The 23,266-nt window shown below is 42.0% G+C and overlaps 1 protein-coding gene across 4 annotated transcripts in view; it reads left to right on the top strand.

Moving 5' to 3' along the window:
* Positions 1-23,266, top strand: part of LOC135513916 (semaphorin-4C-like) — a 98,716-nt gene that overhangs the window by 49,634 nt on the left and 25,816 nt on the right. For all 4 annotated transcript variants that reach the window (XM_064936929.1, XM_064936928.1, XM_064936926.1 and 1 more), the window contains exon 2: positions 11,948-12,141. In XM_064936929.1, coding sequence (XP_064793001.1) covers positions 12,039-12,141 — 103 coding nt within the window. In that variant the 5' untranslated portion in view covers positions 11,948-12,038. The remainder of the gene's footprint in view (positions 1-11,947; positions 12,142-23,266) is intronic.

Genomic DNA, 23,266 nt, shown 5'->3' with positions numbered 1-23,266 from the left:
GAGAAACAGATAGAGACAGTATGTGTAAGAGAAACAGATAGAGACAGTATGTGTGAGAGAAACACATAGACAGACAGAGACAGTATGTGTGAGAGAAACAGATAGAGACAGTATGCGTGAGAGAAACAGATAGAGACAGTATGTGTGAGAGAAACAGAGACAGACAGAGACAGTATGTGTGAGAGAAACAGATAGAGACATACAGAGACAGTATGTGTGAGAGAAACAGACAGAGACAGACAGAGACAGTATGTGTGAGAGAAACAGATAGAGACAGTATGTGTGAGAGAAACAGATAGAGACAGACAGAGACAGTATGTGTGAGAGAAACAGATAGAGACAGACAGAGACAGTATGTGTGAGAGAAACATAGAGACAGAGACAGTATGTGTGAGAGAAACAGATAGAGACATACAGAGACAGTATGTGTGAGAGAAACAGACAGAGACAGTATGTGTGAGAGAAACAGATAGAGACAGACAGAGACAGTATGTGTAAGAGAAACAGATAGAGACAGTATGTGTGAGAGAAACAGATAGAAACAGACAGAGACAGTATGTATGAGAGAAACAGATAGAGACAGTATGTGTGAGAGAAACAGATAGAGACAGACAGAGACGTTATGTGTGAGAGAAACAGATAGAGACTGACAGAGACAGTGTGTGTGAGAGAAACAGATAGAGACAGACAGAGACAGTATGTGTGAGAGAAACATAGAGACAGAGACAGTATGTGTGAGAGAAACAGATAGAGACATACAGAGACAGTATGTGTGAGAGAAACAGACAGAGACAGTATGTGTGAGAGAAACAGATAGAGACAGACAGAGACAGTATGTGTGAGAGAAACAGATAGAGACAGACAGAGACAGTATGTGTGAGAGAAACAGAGACAGACAGAGACAGTATGTGTGAGAGAAACAGATAGACAGACAGAGACAGTATGTGTGAGAGAAACAGATAGAGACAGACGGAGACAGTATGTGTGAGAGAAACAGATAGACAGACAGAGACAGTATGTGTGAGAGAAACAGATAGACAGACAGAGACAGTATGTGTGAGAGAAACAGATAGAGACACTATGTGTGAGAGAAACAGATAGAGACAGACAGAGACAGTATGTGTGAGAGAAACAGATAGACAGACAGAGACAGTATGTGTGAAAGAAACAGATAGAGACAGTATGTGTGAGAGAAACAGATAGAGACAGACAGAGACAGTATGTGTGAGAGAAACAGAGACAGACAGAGACAGTATGTGTGAGAGAAACAGATAGACAGACAGAGACAGTATGTGTGAGAGAAACAGATAGAGACACTATGTGTGAGAGAAACAGATAGAGACAGACAGAGACAGTATGTGTGAGAGAAACAGATAGACAGACAGAGACAGTATGTGTGAGAGAAACAGATAGAGACAGACAGAGACAGTATGTGTGAGAGAAACAGATAGAGACAATATGTGTGAGAGAAACAGATAGAGACAGACAGAGACAGTATGTGTGAGAGAGACAGACAGAGACAGTATGTGTGAGAGAAACAGATAGAGACAGTATGTGTGAGAGAAACAGATAGAGACAGTATTTTTGAGAGAAACAGATAGAGACAGACAGAGACGTTATGTGTGAGAGAAACAGATAGAGACTGACAGAGACAGTGTGTGTGAGAGAAACAGATAGAGACAGACAGAGACAGTATGTGTGAGAGAAACATAGAGATAGAGACAGTATGTGTGAGAGAAACAGATAGAGACATACAGAGACAGTATGTGTGAGAGAAACAGACAGAGACAGTATGTGTGAGAGAAACAGATAGAGACAGACAGAGACAGTATGTGTGAGAGAAACAGATAGAGACAGACAGAGACAGTATGTGTGAGAGAAACAGAGACAGACAGAGACAGTATGTGTGAGAGAAACAGATAGACAGACAGAGACAGTATGTGTGAGAGAAACAGATAGAGACACTATGTGTGAGAGAAACAGATAGAGACAGACAGAGACAGTATGTGTGAGAGAAACAGATAGAGACAGACAGAGACAGTATGTGTAAGAGAAACAGATAGAGACAGTATGTGTGAGAGAAACAGATAGAAACAGACAGAGAAAGTATGTATGAGAGAAACAGATAGAGACAGTATGTGTGAGAGAAACAGACAGAGACAGTATGTGTGAGAGAAACAGATAGAGACAGTATTTTTGAGAGAAACAGATAGAGACAGACAGAGACGTTATGTGTGAGAGAAACAGATAGAGACTGACAGAGACAGTGTGTGTGAGAGAAACAGATAGAGACAGACAGAGACAGTATGTGTGAGAGAAACATAGAGACAGAGACAGTATGTGTGAGAGAAACAGATAGAGACATACAGAGACAGTATGTGTGAGAGAAACAGACAGAGACAGACAGAGACAGTATGTGTGAGAGAAACAGATAGAGACAGACAGACAGTATTTGTGAGAGAAACAGATAGAGACAGACAGAGACAGTATGTGTGAGAGTAACAGATAGAGACAGTATGTGTGAGAGAAACAGATAGACAGACAGAGACAGTATGTGTGAGAGAAACAGATAGAGACAGACAGAGACAGTATGTGAGAGAGAAACAGATAGAGACAGACAGAGACGGTATGTATGAGAGAAACATATAGAGACAGACAGAGACACTATGTGTGAGAGAAATAGATAGAGACAGTATGTGTGAGAGAAACAGATAGACAGACAGAGACAGTATTTGTGAGAGAAACAGATAGAGACAAATAGAGACAGTATGTGTGAGAGAAACAGATAGAGACAGACAGAGACATTATGTGTGGGAGAAACAGATAGAGACAGTATGTATGAGTGAGACAGACAGACACAGTATGTATGAGTGAGACAGACAGACACAGTATGTATGAGTGAGACAGACAGAGACAGTATGTATGAGTGAGACAGACAGAGACAGTATGTCTGAGTGAGACAGACAGAAACAGTATGTGTGGGAGAAACAGATAGAGACAGTCAGAGACAGTATGTGAGAGAGAAACAGATAGAGACAGACAGAGACGGTATGTATGAGAGAAACATATAGAGACAGACAGAGACACTATGTGTGAGAGAAATAGATAGAGACAGTATGTGTGAGAGAAACAGATAGACAGACAGAGACAGTATTTGTGAGAGAAACAGATAGAGACAAATAGAGACAGTATGTGTGAGAGAAACAGATAGAGACAGACAGAGACATTATGTGTGGGAGAAACAGATAGAGACAGTATGTATGAGTGAGACAGACAGACACAGTATGTATGAGTGAGACAGACAGAGACAGTATGTATGAGTGAGACAGACAGAGACAGTATGTCTGAGTGAGACAGACAGAAACAGTATGTGTGGGAGAAACAGATAGAGACAGTATGTATGAGTGAGACAGACAGACACAGTATGTATGAGTGAGACAGACAGAGACAGTATGTATGAGTGAGACAGACAGAGACAGTATGTATGAGTGAGACAGACAGAGACAGTATGTATGAGTGAGACAGACAGAGACAGTATGTATGAGTGAGACAGACAGAGACAGTATGTATGAGTGAGACAGACAGACACAGTATGTATGAGTGAGACAGACAGAGACAGTATGTATGAGTGAGACAGACAGAGATAGTATGTATGAGTGAGACAGACAGAGACAGTAGGTATGAGAGCGAGACAGACAGAGAGTAGTAGGAGACAGACAGAGACAGTAGGTATGAGTTGGACAGACAGAGACAGTATGTATGAGTGAGACAGACAGAGACAGTATGTATGAGCGAGACAGACAGAGACAGTATGTATGAGTGAGACAGACAGAGACAGTATGTATGAGCGAGAGAGACAGAGAGAGACAGTATGTATGAGCGAGACAGACAGAGACAGTATGTATGAGCGAGACAGACAGAGACAGTATGTATGAGCGAGACAGTTACAGACAGACAGACAGACAGACAGACAGACAGACAGACAGCAGACAGTCATAGACAGTATGTGTGAGCGAGACAGACAGAGACAGTATATATGAGCGAGACAGTTACAGACAGAGAGACAGACAGAGACAGTATGTGTGAGCGAGACAGACAGAGAGACAGACAGAGACAGTATGTGTGAGCGAGACAGACAGAGAGACAGACAGAGACAGTATGTGTGAGCGAGACAGACAGAGACAGTATGTGTGAGCGAGACAGACAGAGACAGGTTGTGTGAGCGAGACAGACAGAGAGACAGACAGAGACAGGTTGTGTGAGCGAGACAGACAGAGAGACAGACCGACAGAGACAGAGATTGCGTGTGTGTCTGTGTATCAAAAAGCTATCCACTCTGAGCCAGATGGATTTCTAGTAGTCTGGTTAACTCCTGTGTGATTGAAATGAGCTGATCTGTGCTCTGGTCACAGGGCGGTTTGATCCATTTCAGCTCTAATGACGGCCAGCCGTTGGCCTGATGGAACAGATCAAGGCCTTGATCAAGGTATTATTATTATGGCCGCGGGATGGCTGGAGCACTGAGGCATGGAGAGCCCTGGAGGGCTGGGTAGTGGTGGGCCATCTCCGGGGACTGTCTGCTACAGTAGAGCCCCCCACCCAGGGGAGGGGGGGCTCTACTGTCGCAGACAGTCCCTGGAGGATTCCTAGGAGGATGAGGGCCTGGGGACACTGATCTGAAGTACAGTAGCTAGGCTAGCTACTGTTGAAGTCGGAAGTTTACATACACTTAGGTTGGTTTCATTAAAACTCGTTTTTCAACCACTCTTCAAATTTCTTGTTAACAGACTAGTTTTGGCAAGTCGGTTAGACATCTTCTTTGTGCATGACAAGTCATTTTTCCAACAATTGTTTACAGACAAATTATTTCACTTATAATTCACTGTGTCACAATTCCAGTGGGTCAGAAGTTTACATACTCTAAGTTGACTGTGCCTTTAAACAGCTTGGAAAATTCCAGAATGATGTCATGGCTGATGATGTCAATGATGTCATGGCTTTAGAAGCTTCTGTTAGGCTAATTTACATCATTTGAGTCAATTGGAGGTGTACCTGTGGATTGTTTTCAAGGCCTACCTTCAAACTCAGTGCCTCTTTGCTTGACATCATGGGAAAATCAAAAGAAATCAGCCAAGACCTTGTAAAAAAATGGTTGACCTCCACAAGTCTGGTTCATCCTTAGGAGCAATTTCCAAACGCCTGAAGGTACCCTGTTCATCTGTACAAACAATAGTACACAAGTATAAACACCATGGGACCAGGCAGCCATCATGCCGCTCAGGAAGGAGACGCATTCTGTCTCCAAGAGATGAATGTACTTTGATGAGAAAAGTGCAAATCAATCCCAGAACAACGGCAAAGGACCTTGTGAAGATGCTGGAGGAAACATGTACAAAATTATCTATATCCACAGTAGAACAAGTCCTATATCGACATAACCTGAAAGGCCACTCAGCAAGGAAGAAGCCACTGCTCCAAAACCGCCATAAAAAAAAAGAGACTAAGGTTTGCAACTGCACATGGGGACAAAGATTGTACTTTTTGGAGAAATGTCCTCTGGTCTGATGAAACAAAAATAGAATTGTTTGGTCATAATGACCATCTTTATGTTTAGAGGAAAAGGGGGACGCTTGCAAGCCGAAGAACACCATCCCAACCGTGAAGCACGGGGGTGGCAGCATCATGTTGTGGGGGTGCTTTGCTGCAGGAGGGACTAGTGCACTTCACAAAATAGATGGCATCATGAGGTAGGAAAATTATGTGGATGTATTGAAGCAACATCTCAAGACATCAGTCAGGAAGTTAAAGCTTGGTCGCAAATGAGTCTTCCAAATGGATAATGACCGCAAACATACTTCCAAAGTTGTGGCAAAATGGCTTAAGGACAACAAAGTCAAGGTATTGGTGTGGCCATCACAAAGCCATGACCTCAATCCTGTAGACAATTTGTGGGCAGAACTGAAAAAGCATGTGCAAGGAGGCCTACAAACCTGACTCAGTTACACCAGCTCTGTCAGGAGGAATGGGCAAAAATGTATTGTGGGAAGCTTGTGATAGGCTCCCTGAAACATTTGACCAAAGTTCAACAATTTAAAGACAATGGTACCAAATACTGATTGAGTGTATGTAAACTTCTGACCCACTGGGAATGTGATGAAATAAATAAATGCTGAATTATTCTGACATTTCACATTATTTAAACAAAGTGGTGATCGTAACTGACCTAAGACAGGGAATTTTTACTAGGATTAAATGTCAGGAATTGTGAAAAACTGAGTTTAAATGTATTTGGCTAAGGTGTATGTAAACTTCCGACTTCAACTGTATATAGTGATATACCTTATGTCTGGTAGGGGACAGGGCTGTGGTTTCTTACATAGTTTTCGATTGTTGACTGGTCATTAGGGTTGGATTACATGTATTTCACGAATTAGAATGTCCACGTTGAAAAATAATTGGCAACGTTCAGGTCGTGGATTGACTTTCAATTCATCCCCTGAACTGTCTGAATAAAGAAATAGAATTGGCCCCAGCTCTGGTCAGTCAACTAGACCGTACATGATGTAGTAGAGATGAGTGGGCTTGTGTACAGGTACTGTAGTGACAGTATGAGCGATACATTGAGATGTTGGCAGGAAGTGTGCGTGTGTCTGTGGCTTGTGGGGATGGATGCTCTCCTCCCATGAGACACACACACGCCCAGCCTGCAGCTGATCAAACCCCCTTTCATTATCACGCTTTCATCTAAGCCTGCTCTCATACAAACCCTGCATAATCTGCCTGTACGTCACATACAAACGCATACACACACACACACACACACACACACACACACACACACACACACACACACACACACACACACACATCCAAGGACACAGTATTTCATGCTGGTAGATACAGCTCTTTAACACCCACGCTCACTTTGTCTTCAACGCTATCTCACACACACACACACACACACACACACACACACACACACACACACACACACACACACACACACACACAAGTACACTCAGCCGTCAGCTGATGCTTTGTTCAGGACAACAGGACAAACAGTGTCAGAGCTGGGTCAAGGAGGACTGTTCATGTGCCAGCCTAGCAGGTCAGAATAAAGCAGTGCACCACGGCAGGTCATGAACTCTCACTTCCTGCTTGCTGTCTGGAGGGCTCTACTCACACGCAGCCCTCTGGTGGGTGGGTGGGTGGGTGGGTGGGTGGGTGGGTGGGGGTGGGTGGGTGGGTGTGTACTTGAATCCATGTTTGTGTTTGATACACCTCTGCTACCCCTAGACAGTCTTTAAACTTATTTTGAGACTGAGTGGAAATGTTCCATAAAAGTTTCCTTTTAGGGGAGGGAGGGAGAAGGGAGGGATGGATGGAGAGAGTAGGACAGGGAGGGAGGGAGGGAGGGAGGGAGGGAGGGGGAGAGAAGGGCAGGGAGGGAGGGATAGAGAAGGGCAGAGAGGGAGGGGGAGAGAAGGGCAGGGAGGGAGGGGGAGAGAAGGGCAGGGAGGGAGGGAGAAAGAAGGTCAGGGAGGGGGGGGAGAGAAGGGCAGGGAGGGTTGGGAAGAGAAGGGCAGGGAGGGAGGAGAGAGAAGGGCAGGGAGGGAGGGGGAGAGAAGGGTAGGGAGGGAGAGAGAAAGGCAGAAACAAAGCGCTTTGACAGTGTGCTGCTGTATAGATGTATTTGTTTTGGGGTTGGAGAGACGAGGGGGAAGGTGTGGTTCTTTGTACATCCGTCCGGCGTGGCCTGCTCTACTCTAATGTAGTTGCACGTCACAGTCAGTGACCTCTCTCTGCCTAGACATCTGTGACTTCTGGAAAGATCATGGGTTCAAAGGTCACGATACCTCGTCATCAGCGATGAGAAGCGAGAAATGAGGAAGCGATGAACAGGAAGTGAGGGCATGAGAAGGACAGAGAGATTGAAAACACTTAAGAATGGAGATTCCGCTCAGCTCACTTCCTATCCTCGGCGCCCCTCTTTCCAATCCTCATCCTTTCCCGAACATCCATCCATCCCCATCGGAAGAAACATTGGTGTGTTTTCCCCTTTGGGTGACTTGGCTGAAGCAGCAGAGTCAGAACATGTGCCTTTTTTCTCTCTCAACGTCAGACTAATTAGCTAGCGATTGTCGGAACACTGACTGATATTATTAGCCTGCCGTGTCGTTTCTAATTTGTTGAACGTCATTAGGCAGCCCAGTGAAAACAAGTCCCCACCACCAATCATTAAAAAAGGTGATTGGATACAGCCAGGAGGCCTGCCTGCCTGCCTGCCTGCCTGCCTGCCTGCCTGCCTGCCTGCCTGCCTGCCTGCCTGCCTGCCTGCCTGCCTGCCTGTCTGCCTGTCTGCCTGCCTGCCTGTCTGCCTGTTTTGAATTTGCGTGACAGGAAGTATAATTTATTCCGTGCATTTCAAATAAATTCCACTTAGTCATAGAACATGAGAGTTTTATTGAATCTCACTGGTAGTACTTCCAGATACCAACGAATATATAACTTTTCTCTGGGAACAGTGTTCATTAACTCTTTTAGCCTTAGTGCTTAGAATTGCCAATTATATTTTCACCAACCATTTCATTTGTTTGGCTTATTTTTGAAGGTTTTTAGGGTCAACTTGAGGGTTAAACTAACGCATTCTAGAAAATGCAGTATTTCCCCCATATTTAACTAAATGTTTGTGATTAATGAAATATAATAACCAATAATATTCACATTCAGGTTTTGTTTTCCTTGATAATTTATTTAAAGATTTTTTCCTGAAAATCAGGTGTCAACAGTATTGTATATACATGTATATAATGACGTGTTGGATGTTTTATGTACAAGATGTATATTTGATTAGACTACACCTAATATAGAATAGAAGAGGCGTTTGAATTTCATTTAATTTCACTGAATTCAATTATATTTCCTTTAATTAAAATTCCAATTGCAATTCTGTATCCTGTTTACTAGTTCAATTCAAATTGAAGAATTTAATTGGAATTTGAGGCATTCTCAATTCAATTCTGAATTCAACACAATCCTGCTGTCTGCCTCCCTGTCTGCCTGCCTGTCTGCCTCCCTGTCTGTCTGGGAAATAGCTACATTCATGACAGACATGTTTTGCAAAGCTTAGCAGTTCCCTGAGTTGGAATCTGCTATAGGCTTTTGAGGAGAGACACCCTGAGTCCACCCTCACCCATCTCTCTACCCTCACCTCCCCCAGCTACACTATGTTTACACAGGGCTAGTGCTCTTAATCCGACCTCCAGGATGGTCACTCAGTCAATGTCTTATCTCTCAGCAGAAAGAGTGAAAAAAAGAGGAGAGAATGCCATTTGAGATTTGAGGACACTCAGCAGCTTGGGAGATAATATGAAGCCTTTCGCTGCTGGTTCCAGACACCCTCCATGTTTCTAAACACACAGGCTCTCTTTCTCTATTTCCCTCCTCTCTCTATCTCTCTCTCTCTCCATTCCTTCCTCCCCCTCTCTTCCTCTACTCAACCCTAAGCCAAAGGCCTCTCCATCAATCCAATAAAACCTGAAGTCAGAACTGTGAGCTGTAAGTCATCAAATAGTTTTATCCCGGCCCTCCACTAAGTCCAGTCATTTAAAGCACATTTAGATCATCTTGGACTTTCTCTGTGCGGCTGCTCTTTCTTTCCCAAAAACTAAATCAATAGAAGTCAGATTGGGTGCAGAATGTGCTGTACAGGCTTTGCATCTAAATTCACACCCCAGTCTCCTGAATGGCAAACTGGACACAAAGTCTGCCCATTAAAGCAGACATTTAAAATTCACGTAACATTTAGGGATCTTCTTTCCACCTGTGTTTTGGTGGGATATTGTTTATGTGTCGTTGCATGTTAGCACTCCATTGTCGTTGTCACACCCTGACCATAGTTTATTTGTATGTTTCTATGTTTTGGTTGGTCAGGATGTGATCTGAGTGGGCATTCTATGTTGGATGTCTTGTTTGTCTATTTCTATGTCTGGCCTGATATGGTTCTCAATCAGAGGCAGGTGTTAGTCATTGTCTCTGATTGGGAACCATATTTAGGTAGCCTGGGTTTCACTGTGTGTTTGTGGGTGATTGTTCCTGTCTCTGTGTTTTGCACCAGATAGGACTGTTTTAGGTTTTCGCACGTTTGTTGTTTTGTTAGTTTATTCGTGTACAGTTTCTGTACACGAATAAACTAATAACAAGCATGCTGCATTTTGGTCCGCTCCTCCTTCTACAGACGAAAGCCGTGACACCTCCATTTCTTTTTGTTTTTCCTCTAACTTATTTTGTGCCTCTATGGTACAGTTTTATTGCTATCTATCTGTACTGCTAGTTCTTCAATTTCCTTTGTTAACCTGTTGAAACTCCCCATCCCGGATCCGGGATCGTGACTAAAGCCTCAGGCTCATTAGCATAACGCAATGTTAGCGATTTCTGAAAATCGCAAATAAAATGAAAATAATGCGCCTGCTCTCAAGCTTAGCCTTTTCTTAACAACACTGTCATCTCAGATTTTCAAAATATGCTTTTGAACCATAGAAATTGACTAATTTGTGTAAGAGTATGCTAAGCTAGCTTAGCATTTTGAGTAGCATTTAGCACGCAACATTTTCACAAAAACCAGATAACCAAATAAATAAAATCATTTACCTTTGAAGAGCTTCGGATGTTTTCAATGAGGAGACTCTCAGTTACATACCAAATGCGCAGTTTTTCCTGAAAGCGTCTGTGTGTAGGAGAAATCGTTCCGTTTTGTACATCGCATTTGGCTACCGAAACGAACCGAAAATTCAGTCACCTACAACGTCAAACTTTTTCCGAATTAACTCTATAATATCGACCGAAACATGGCAAACGTTGTTTGGAATCAATCCTCAAGGTGTTTTTTCACATATCTCTTCATTGATATATACTTGCAGCTGACTTTTGCGCACCAATTTCGGCGCAGGACACCGGGCGGACACCTGGTAAATGTGGTCTCTTATGGTCAATCTTCCAATGATATGCCTACAAATACGTCACAATGCTGCAGACACCTTGGGGAAACGACAGAAAGGGCAGACTTACTCCTCTCGCATTCACAGCCATAAAAGGAGACAATGGAAAACAGAGCCTCAAAAATCCTGCTCATTTCCTGGATGCCGTCTCATCTTGGTTTTGCCTGAAGCTCACGTTCTAGGGCACGCACAGAAAATATCTTTGTAGTTCTGGACACGTCAGAGTGTTTTCTTTCGAAAGCTATCAATTATATGCATAGTCGAGCATCTTTTTGTGACAAAATATCTTGTTTAAAACGGGAACATTTTTCATCCAAAAATGAAATAGCGCCCCCATAGCATCAAGAGGTTAATATGGACTCTTTTGATCTGAATTGCTTTTGTTTTATAGATGAGTACTAAATTGTATGGCCTCTAATGGCATATTTCAAAGTGTCCCGTACAATAAGGGGATTTGCTGTACCTTTGTTATGTCGGAAGAAAATCTGTTATAAATGATTCCTTCCTAGTTAAAAAATAAGTTATCATCCTGTAGGCTTTGATGACATTTCCAATATCCTCGCCCACGTGGAGATTCTGTAAGAGTAATATATATGCCAATTATGTGATGTTCCGACCGCATTCTGTACCCTATCAACACTTTAACTTTTGGTGCCAGAGAGAATAACATAAGAAAGTAATGAAGACGACTAGCTTGATTAAGCCTCCGCCATGTATATCTCACTAGGTCAGGGTATTTAAGTCTCCATATATCCACTAATTCCAATATCTTTGACATTCATGATTTCCTTAAGTGCCTGAGGGTGATAGTTTGTAGTGTGATTTTCTTTACGGTCCATAGAGGTATTTAAAACCATTTGTGAATGTCGTCCAGCTGCTCGGCTGGGGAGACATAGTGGTTGTTGTTCGTGACGCTTTAACTGACTTTATTTTTGATCTGTCTTTGGCAGGCTGCCAGAGGCTGTTCACACACTGTCTATCTCCACTGTCACTCAACATCAACCAGCGAATCAACGGCCTCGCTGAGACTCTATCGGAGCCATGGGTGGGGCTAAGGTCCTGATGTTGCTTCTTCTGATTGGTTGGGAGAAGTCGTTGAGTCTCAACTGGAACCCAATACCACGCAAGACCGTCAGATATCATGGTGAGTGTCTACCTGAAGTCAAACCCTATTCACACTATAGTGCACTGCCAGGGTCCATAGTAGGGTCCATAGTAGAGGTCAACAGATTAATCAGAAGGGCCGATTTTAAGCTTTCATAACAATCGGAAATCAGTATTTTTAGACACCGATTTGGCCGATTAAAAAAAAAAAAAGATACATTTTTTTACACCTTTATTGAACTAGGCAAGTTAGTTAAGAACACATTCTTATTTTCAATGACGGCCTAGGAACGGTGGGTTAACTGTCTTGTTCAGGGGCAGAACGACAGATTTTGTTTTTGCAACCTTCCGGTTACTAGTCCAACGCTCTAACCACCTGCCTTACATTGCACTCCACGAGGAGCCTGCATGGCAGGCTGACTACCTGTTACGCGAGGGCAGCAAGAATACAAGGTAAGGTGCTAGCTAGCATTAAACTTAGCAAAAACAATAAATCTTCACATAAGCACTAGTTAACTACACATGGTTGATGATATTACTAGTTTATCTAGCGTGTCCTGCGTTTCATATAATCGATGCGGTGCCTGTTAATTTCTCATCGAATCACAGCCTACTTCGCCAAAACGGGTGATGATTTAGCACTGCCGTTGCACCAAACCTAACCATAAATATCAATGACTTTCTTTAAAATCAATACACAAGTATATATTTTTAAACCTGCATATTTAGTTAATATTGCCTGCGAACATTAATTTCTTATAATTTTGGAAATTGTGTCACTTCTCTTGTGTTCCGTGCAAGCAGTCAGGGTATATGCAGCAGTTTGGGTCACCTGGCCCGTTCTGAACTGTGTGAAGTTCATTTATTCCTAACAAAGACCATAATTAATTTGCCAGAATTGTACATAATTATGGCATAACATTGAAGGTTGTACAATGTAACAACAATATTTAGACTTAGAGATGCCACCCGTTAGATAAAATACGGAACAGTTCCGTATTTCAATGAAAGTATAAATGTTTTATTTTCGAAATGATAGTTTCCGGATTCTACCATATTGATGACCAAAGGCTCATATTTCTGTGTGTTATTATGTTATAATTAAGTCTATGATTTGATATTTGATAGAGCAGTCTGAGTGAGCGATGGTAGGCAGCAGCAGCATTCATTCAAACAGCACTTTCGTGCGTTTTGCCAGCAGCTCTTCGCAATGCTTCAAGCATTGAGCTGTTTATGACTTCAAGCCTATCAAGTCCCGAGATTAGGCTGGTGTAACCAATATGAAATGGCTAGCTAGTTAGCGGGGTGCGTGCTAATAGCGCTTCGATCGGTGACGTCACTCGCTTTGAGACTTGGAGTAGTTGTTCCCCTTGCTCTGCAAGGGCCGCGGCTTTTGTGGAGCGATGGGTAACGATGCTTCGAGGGTGGCTGTTGTCAATGTGTTCCTGGTTCGAGCCCAGGTACGGGCGAGGAGAGGGACGGAAGCTATACTGTTACACTGGCAATACTAAAGTGCCTATAAGAACATCCAATAGTCAAAGGTATATGAAATACAAATGGTATAGAGAGAAATAGTCCTACAAATACTATAATAACTACAACCTAAAACTTCTTACCTGGGAATATTGAAGACTCATGTTAAAAGGAACCACTAGCTTTCATATGTTCTCATGTTCTGAGAAAGGAACGTAAACGTTAGCTTTTTTACATTGGACATATTGCACTTTTACTTTCTTCTCCAATATTATTTGCATTATCTAAACCAAATTGAACATGGTTCATTATTTATTTGAGGCTAAATGTATTTTATTGATGTATTATATTAAGGGAACACCCCCCTGAATGGACAAAAATGAATGGGAAGTCATTGGCACTATACGAAACATATACACGGTGTCCAATACCGTGTCCAATTCATGTGGGTTATGAATGCCGTATGAACCTGTCTTAGATGACAATCCATCAGGCCACTATGAGGTCTATCTGTGTTGATTCTAAGCTTCCTGAAGCAACCAGAAGTGATTAAATTCACCCTAAAATTCATTTTGGCAGTATAAATGCCTTTTGGACATGGTTCACTGACTTTTGGGTTTGTAAACCGATTTCCATTGATCGTACATGGCAAATAGACATAACATCCTGATTTGGTACTTTTTTTTTAAACACCTTTTTTTGAACATCACCAATTTGACATTGTACGATTTCTCTTAAATTACGCTAGATAAATGGATGGTTCTTTTTTTATTGACACCGTAGGTTAATTTACTTTTGACGTGAAGTGGAAAAATTATTGCTCTATTTTAATTTTTGACCTTTAATCCCAGAAAAATGGCCATAACTCACAAACCGTTGAGGGTTAGACGCCATCTTGTTCGGGGCTGCCCATTACAACTGCCCATTATGCCAAACCTATGCTCACCATGTTTCGTCTTCGAAATCTTTTCCGCTTAGGAGATTAGGACACGTCGTGATTGGTGATGTTTTGTTCATGTGCAATATGATTCCATTCGCCCTCTTGTGGGATTTACCGGGAGAGTGGAAAAATTACCAAAATTGAACATTTTATAAAAAGGAAACCGAATGTCCGAGAGAGTTCATTTGATGACTTCCTGGAAGGTCCGGCCCTGCTGCACGGCCCAAAGCCGTCCGCGAATTTTAGAAATGTTGTCTAGTAAGGGACTGTACATTTGCAATGTGGACTTTCTCACTAACCATATTGCAAATGTCAAAATGTTCCCTTAAGGTATGTTAAAATAAGTGTTAATTCAGTATTGTTGTAATTGTCATTATTACAAATAAAAATAGTCATATTAATCGGTATCGGCTTTTTTTGGTCCTCCAATAATCGGTATCGGTATCGGCATAGAAAAATCATAATCGGTCGACCTCTAGTCCCATGGGGGATCACTGTGACAAATGGATGTGCTCACTACTCTAAAGCCAAAATCACATGGAGAGACCCCAGAGTAGCCAGTGTCAATTCACATACACTGTATATGTGTTATGTGTTCGTTATGTAGCCCCCCAGCGTTACTGTTGTGAGTTCCTTATGCGAGCCAGTGCTAAACTGTTGTTGCTTTGCTAGCTCACAAGGATGTTATAGCTAATAAACCAGAGTTGCTTATAAACAACCGTCTCGTTCTTATACATAAAGAGTATTCTATATTGAAATCCGAGTCCTCTAGTTTTCCAGTTGTAGCCTGACTATGCTATATGCCTTTGATTGAAAGTGTTTTCAAATATGTAGCCTATTTGACTGATAAACCTTAGCTTATAGCCCAATACATTTTAAACTACATCTTTAGTCTACTTAGCATAGGGAAGGCATAACGGTTCCTCTAATTCCATTTCTACAAACGACCCACGCAATGTATTTGCTTTTACCAGATTGCTCTGTGTAGACGCAAGAAAAATAGACTTGCTTTCCAATTTGACATGCTATGATGCCGTAGACGCCGTTGACGCTGTTTTCTCTCAAATGCCTTCTATTTCCAGCGAGAGCATACTCGTTCTCGCACTTAAAATATTTTTGCTGTTTTCATTTGTCTGTTTTAAGTCCAGCTGTCAATGAAAAACAATAGCAATTGTTAGAAGCGGAGAAAATATCATTTCAGAAGAAGCCTCTTTCTCACTCATATACCACATAACCACCTCACACCTTTATTCTGTCCTTTCTTTTCCTTCACTTCCTTCTCTTTCTTCTCCTTTTTATCCCACTCCTCCATCCTTTCTTTGCTTTCAGCCCTGATAAGAACCAAACTGCCTGTACTATTCTCACAAAGACATCACACTTCAGCTGTACTTATCAAGACTGCTATTATATAAAAGCAGCCTCTTTTCTTTCTGTCACACTCTTTCCACTCTCTCTCTCTCTCTTTATCCCCCTCTCCCCCACACTCCTTTTCCTGTCCCTGGCTCTCAGCCGTCATTGTTAGTGTGAGAGGTGTGGATGGAAACACAATGGAAACCAATCGACAAGCAGTCAATATCAGTGAGAGAGAGAGAGAGAACATAAAGAGACAGAGAGAGCATAAAGAGAGAGAGAGAGAGCATAAAGAGAGAGAGAGAGCATAAAGAGAGAGAGAGATCATAAAGAGAGAGAGAGATCATAAAGAGAGAGAGAGCATAAAGAGAATAGATTAGAAAGAGAGAAATAGAGAGAGAGAGTTAGAGAAAGAGAGAATAGATTAGAAAGAGAGAGTTAGAGAAAGAGAGAATAGATTAGAAAGAGAGAGAGAGAGTTAGAGAAAGAGAGGAGCAAATAGCCATAAAAGGAGAGGAAATATCTTCACAGGAGTAAGAGGAGCAACGCAGTGATAAAGAGACAGAAAAGACGAACACACAGAGCATAACGTCTACAAAGTGTTTTATGTCACGGTGGAGCTGTCTCTGCACACGCAGATCACATAAACATCAACTTTGTGTGTGTGTGTGTGTGTTGTTTGGTGGTGGTGTGAGCAAGAGTAGGCCAATAAGGAGTGAGGCAGAACAAAGCAGAGAGGGGGAGAGAGTGAAGAACAAACACCATTGTAAATACAACCTATATTTGTGTTTATTCATTTTCCCTTTTGTACTTTAACTATTTGCACATCATTACAAACTGTATATAGACATAATATGACATTTGAAATGTCTTTATTATTTTGGAACTGTTGTGAGTGTAATGTTTACTTTACATTTTTTATTGTTTATTTCACTTTTCTTTATTATCTATTTCACTTGCTTTGGCAATGTAAACATGTGTCCCTTGCCAGAAAAGCCTTTAAATTGAATTGAATTGAGAGAGCTACCAGAGTGTGTATAATGCTTAGCCTAGCAGTCTGAGGGATTTAGTGCTCCCAGGCAGTTTGGGGTGGGTGGTGATGGGGGAGGGTTAGGGAGGGGGAAGTAGGGAGATGGGAGCAGAGATAATATTTATTCCCTCTCCCCCCCCCCACACCCCACCCAGGCCCAAGCCCTACTTCTATAATTATGTGTGGCTAAGAAATTTGGGATCTGAAGAGGAAAAAACACAGACATTTTTAACTGCTTCTTCCCTCTCTCAACTTCTTCTCTCACTCTCTCTCTCCTCTCTTTCCTTCTCTTTCTTTTCCACTCTTCTCTCTTATCTCTCACATACACTCCAGTACACCTCCCTCGTTGCTCCCTGATTTGAGCACGCCTGACTGGAGTATCCATTAGCTGGTTATTTTCGAGCACTTAACGGACATAGACACAGCCCCGCTAGATGCTACTCATCCCAGCCTTTCTTGTGGCCCAGTCAGGAGCGCAGTTAAAATGGAGTTAGGTGTGTGGGGGGGAGGGGAGAGGAGAGGGAGAGGGAGAGGGAGAGAGAGATGTTCATTTCTGATTGTTTATTTCATTATTGTTTATTTTATCTTTTGTTAAAGTACAAAATGGGAAATAAATATGGGTTGTATTTACAATGGTGATTGTTCTTCACTGGTTACCCTTTTATTGTGGCAACAGGTCACAGATCTTGCTGTTGTGATGGCACACTGTGGTATTTCACGCAATACATATGGGAGTTTATCAAAATTGGATTTGTTTTCGAAGTCTTTCTCTCTCTGCCCACCAATTACGGTAATGAGTGGTTGGGAGGGATGGAGGCAGGGATAGATGGATGGAGGTGGGGTGTGTGATTGGAGGAGAACAGACAGAGAGGACAGACAGAATTGTTGTTTTTTTCACTTTTGTTTATTATCTATTTCACTTGCTTTGTCAATGTAGACATATATGTTTCCCTTGCCAATAAAGCCCTTTGAATGGAATTGAATCGGGAGAGGATCTCTCCATTCTCCACTATGTCCCTGTTTGAATGGAATTAAGATGGAGCATATGGCATGATCTAAAGTGGAGTATAGTCATTTTTTTATATATTTTTTTATTTAGCTAAGCACGTCAGTTAAGAACAAATTCTTATTTACAATGACGGCCTACCAAAAGGAAAAAGGGCTTCCTGCGGGGACGGGGGCTGGGATTAAAAATAAATATTAATATAAATATAGGACAAACACACAACACTACTTAAAAAGAGACCTAAAACAACAACATAGAAAGGCAGCAAGACATAACAACACAGCATGGTAGCAACATAACAACAACATGGTAGGAAAAGAACATTATAGCAACACAAAACATGGTACAAACATTAGTGGGCACAGACAACAGCACAAAGGGCAATAAGGCAACAATACATCAAATAAAGCAGCCACAACTGTCAGTAAGAGTGCCCATGATTGAGTCTTTGAATGAAGAGATTGAGATAAAACCGTCCAGTTTGCAGCAAACTGAAAAGACGAGCGACCCAGGGATGTTTGCGCTTTGGGGACATTTAACAGAATGTTACCGGCAGAACGGTTGTTTTATGTGGAGGATGAGGGCTGCAGTAGGTATCTTAGATAGGGGGGAGTGACGCCTAAGCGAGTTTTATAAATAAGCATCAACCAGTGGGCCTTGCGCTGGGTATACCGAGATTACCAGTTTACTGAAGAGTATAGAGTGCAGTGATGTGTCCTATAAGGAGCATTGGTGGCAAATCAGATGGCCTAAAGTTGAAGAACATCTAGCCGTTCGAGAGCACTCTTACCTGCCGATCTATAAATATTGTTTCCGTAATCTAGCATGGGTAGGATGGTCATCTTTATCAGGGTTAGTTTGACAGCTGGGGTGAAAGATAAGCAGTTATGATAGAGGAAACCAAGTCTAGATTTAACTTTAGCCTGCAGCTTTAATATGTGGTGAGAGAAGGACAGTGTACCTTCTAGCCATACTCCCAAGTACTTGTATGAGGTGACTACCTCAAGCTCTAAACCCTCAGAGGTAGTAATAACACCTGTGGGAAGAGGAACATTGTTCTTACCAAACCACATGACCTGTGTTTTGGAGGTGCTCAAAACAAGGTTAAGAATGCTTGTTGGTGACTAAGAAAGCTTTGTTGTAGAGCAGTGGTTCCCAAACTTGTTATAGTCCCGTACCCCTTCAAACATTCAACCTCCAGCTGCGTACTCCCTCTAGCACCAGGGTCAGCACACTCTCAAATGTTGTTTTTTTGCCATCCTTGTAAGCCTGCCACACACACACTATATGATACATTTATTAAACATAAGAATGAGTGTGAGTTTTTGTCACAAACTGGCTCGTGGGAAGTGACAAAGAGCTCTTATAGGACCAGGGAACAAATAATAATGTAATAATAATCAATAATTTTGCTCTTTATTTAACCATCTTACATATAAAACCTTATTTGTTAATTGAAAATTGTGAATAACTCAGCACAGGTTAATGAGAAGGGTGTGTTTGAAAGGATGCACATAACTCTGCAATGTTGGGCTGTATTGGAGAGTCTCAGTCTTAAATCATTTTCCACACAGTCTGTGCCTGTATTTAGTTTTCATGCTAGTGAGGGCCGAGAATCCACTTTCACATAGGTACGTGGTTGTACAGGACATCAGTATCTTAACAGTACAATTTGCCAAGGCAGGACACTGAGCGCAGCCCTATCCAGAAATCTGGCAGTGGCTTCTGATTGAATTCAATTTTCACAGAACAGCTTGTTGCAATTTCGATGAGGCTCTCTTGATTAGATATTTGTAAGTGGGACTGGAGGCAGGGCATGAAAGGGATAACGAATCCAGTTGTTTGTGTCATCCGTTTTGGGGGAAAGTACCTGCATAATTGCACATCCAACTCACTCAGGTGCTTCTCTATATCACATTTGACATTGTCCATAAGCTTGAGTTCATTTGCACACAAAAAATCATACAATGATGGAAATACCTGTGTGATGTCCTTGTTAATGTCCCGCATATTGAATAAAGTTGCAGAGAGACCCTGTTATCCTAGATTCAGATCATTCAGGCGAGAAAAAACATCACCCAGATAGGCCAGTCGTGTAAGAAACTCATCATCGTGCAAGCTTTTGACTACATATGGACCATTAGTGGAATTCCCGCGAGAGAGTAACGGTTAATCTGATTGGATGTTAATTATTTGACTAGGCTACCTGTATTTGACATTGTGTTGTTATTTGCTGAACAATAGATGGTTTAGTTTTATTTTTTATAGTAAAACGAGGATACTCATGCGAGAACAAAACCTCGCCCGAATGTATAGCCCCGTTGGAAAATATAAATGGACTGTTTGAATTATTATTATTTTTTAAATGTGAATCACATTTTTATTTGGCGTACCCCCGACGGCATTGCGTGTACCCCAGTTTGGGAATACCTGTTGTAGAGCATTTAACAGGGAGGTGTAAGCTAAGTGTAAGACAGTATCATCTGTATATAAATGGATGAGAGCTTGCTACTGCCTGAGCTATGTTGTTGATGTAAATTGAGAAGAGCGTTGGGCCTAGGATCGAGCCTTGGGGTACTCCCTTGGTGACAGGCAGTGGCCGAGACAGCAGATTTTCTTACTTTTATACACTGCACTCTTTGAGAGAGGTAGTTAGCAAACCAGATCAAAGACCCCTCAGAGACACCAATACTCCTTAGCCAGCCCACAAGAATGTTAATAAAAATAACAGCACACTATTGATTAGAATCAAGGACAATGGTGACATCATTGAGGACCTTTGAGGTTGCAGTGACACATCCATAACCTGAGAGGAAACCGGATTGCATACCATAGAGAATACTATAGACATCAAGAAAGCCAGTCAGTTGATTAGTGACAAGTTTTTCCAACACTTTTGATAAACAGGGCTAAACATAAATAGTCATATTGTTCTGTAAACTGCTGGGGGCCCATCACAAAACAGTTATGATTATCATTAATCCATCCTTGCGCCATTCTCTCTCTCTGTCTTTCTCTCTCATTGTCCCTCTCTCAATTCAATTCAAAGGGCTTTGTTGGCATGAGAAACATATGTTTACATTGCCAAAGCAAGGTGGCCAGGCAGCATGAAGTGGGCACTCTTAACCGTGGCACTCTTTTTCAGCGAGGTAATTTGTGGAATAAATCAACTTCATTTAATCGTCTTTATGTAGAATTGAACTGCAATCTCCCACTGCTTCAGTCCATGCCCTGTTTCTGCTTTCATCACCCTCATATCTCCTCCTATCTCCCCTGGTCTTCCACTCGTCCTGTTGTTGTGTTAATCCAATTTTAGCATTTCCTCTCCATGTTTTCCCTTCTCCTCCCCCATATCTCCTAGTCCACTTCACCCCTCTCTCACAATTCCCTCCCCTAATCTACAGCAATTACACAGCTCTTCCATCTCTCTCCATGTACTCATTGTCTCATGCCTTGACTTTCAATACAATCTCCTCTGAAGTTCCTCTCGTCTACTGATGCAACAACTGGGTTTGTGTGTGTCCCCCCGTTAAACTACTGTTTGTCTGTGTATTTATCTCCATGTGGGTACCTGGGTTGTTCCACCAATTAGGTGCCTTTTGAGTAGTGTAACTTGGTCACCTAATTTTAACATTCTGTCATAAAGAGCGCATTTTCAACTGAATAAAACACATGTTTTCCCATCTAAAAAAAGAATACTATAGTAAGTGCCTATTAAGTGCCAAATAAAGTAACAGGGTTGACCATAACAGGGTTGACGACTTCATCTAAAATCAGCCATAAATTCTCCTGTGACAGAGGGAATGGAAGCTTGTTGTGTGTAACAGGGAAGGGCAATTGAATTCAAGCTTTCACATTTGCTTTATTTTTTGAACCCTATTAAAACAAGGGTTCAATTCACATAACAGGGTTGCCCTTAAAATGAGGAACATGTTGTGTTTTTTTTTACCTTAAAGTGAATAATGATCTTCAAAAATGACATTGTCAACAAAATAACTAGGGCTTTACAATTATGGTGAAAACTTGGATAAATGTTGGTGTTAAGTGGGTTAAAATCTTCCTCGAAGTCACAGTGGAGGCACAGAGGGACGTGTCAAAATGCACAATCTTGGCACTTTAGCAAGATTTAAAAAATTACATTTAAAAAATGTATTTTAATTTCCATGTGTTTTAAATTAAAGGACACTCTATTGAGTATAATAGGCTTTTAAAATTCTATTCAATATTAGTGCACAATTTCTACTTAAAATATCAAAGGGGTGCAAAATGCACTCATTTCATGGAATGACCCACCTGCTTTTGACCAGGGTTTGTGTGTGTATTATTTTATAGTGGTCGGGTGCTGTACAGTTTAGGTTTCCTTCTTTCTTGGTCTGAATCATTTTAGCCTGTATGTTGCTGCTTCAAAGAGCCTAAAATAGCCCTTTAATTATAGTGCAGTGTGTGAGCTCCTCCATGGTTAGCAGCTATAAGCAGAGCCTGGCAGTATGTCCAGTAAGGCTCTCATTGAAAGGAGCGCTTGCTGACTGAAGAGAGAGGCTGGAGTCAGCAGCATACATGGAGGCACATCAGAGGAGAACTAAAGGAGCTCTGAACCAGACAAGCCCTGCTCCCTTGTCTGCTGCTCTGGCCCTTCCCTCCACCAGCCTGACCGTGAGCTCTCCCTCAACGCAGCACACGCACATCCACACACCTCGAGTGAAGATGGGAGCGAGACATCACAGAGATGGGAGTGGAGAACTCTTATAGCGGAGTGGCTATCTAAAGTCCCAGAGAGATGGAACACTGGTACTCTGTTTACATAGAACCCATAGAAGTGACCTTGGCACATCTCAAGAGTTCAACTGTGGAGAGACACAGACCTCTGCTGCCTCACCCACAATCAACATTTTATGGGTTTGCAGTTTTCCCTTTGGTCTGTGGTGTGTGTTTCATCTGTTGAAATCATTAGACCTTCTCCTTGCTCTCATTTCTGTGGCATGTTACTCCTTCTCTCCCCTTCATTCTATTTCCCTTATTAGTTTAGTATCTTCTCTTATGTAGGGACCTTAATATCTAGTATCTTTTCATAATACCTGCTAAATCTGACAGAGACCCCTCATTAAGCCACCCTACCACGCAGGCAGTCAGACTGGCCTCAGGGCTGACGCTGTGTGGTGACAGATGGGATGTGCAGCCTGCCATAGCGACTGGTAATGACAGTGGCACTAATCATTTTAAACAACCGCCTTCAAGCTCTGTAAAATGTTACGTTATTGTGGGGAAATGTTCAAGTCACTAAGCAGGTACCCCGGAGGGTTGTTTGGGAGTGTGTGTGTGTGTGTGTGTGTGTGTGTGTGTGTGTGTGTGTGTGTGTGTGTGTGTGT

This window comes from Oncorhynchus masou, chromosome 25, assembly GCF_036934945.1.
Source record: "Oncorhynchus masou masou isolate Uvic2021 chromosome 25, UVic_Omas_1.1, whole genome shotgun sequence".
NCBI classification, from domain to species: domain Eukaryota; kingdom Metazoa; phylum Chordata; class Actinopteri; order Salmoniformes; family Salmonidae; genus Oncorhynchus; species Oncorhynchus masou.
The sequence above is the reverse complement of the archived record's forward strand: the minus strand, read 5'-3'. Positions and strand labels throughout refer to the sequence as shown.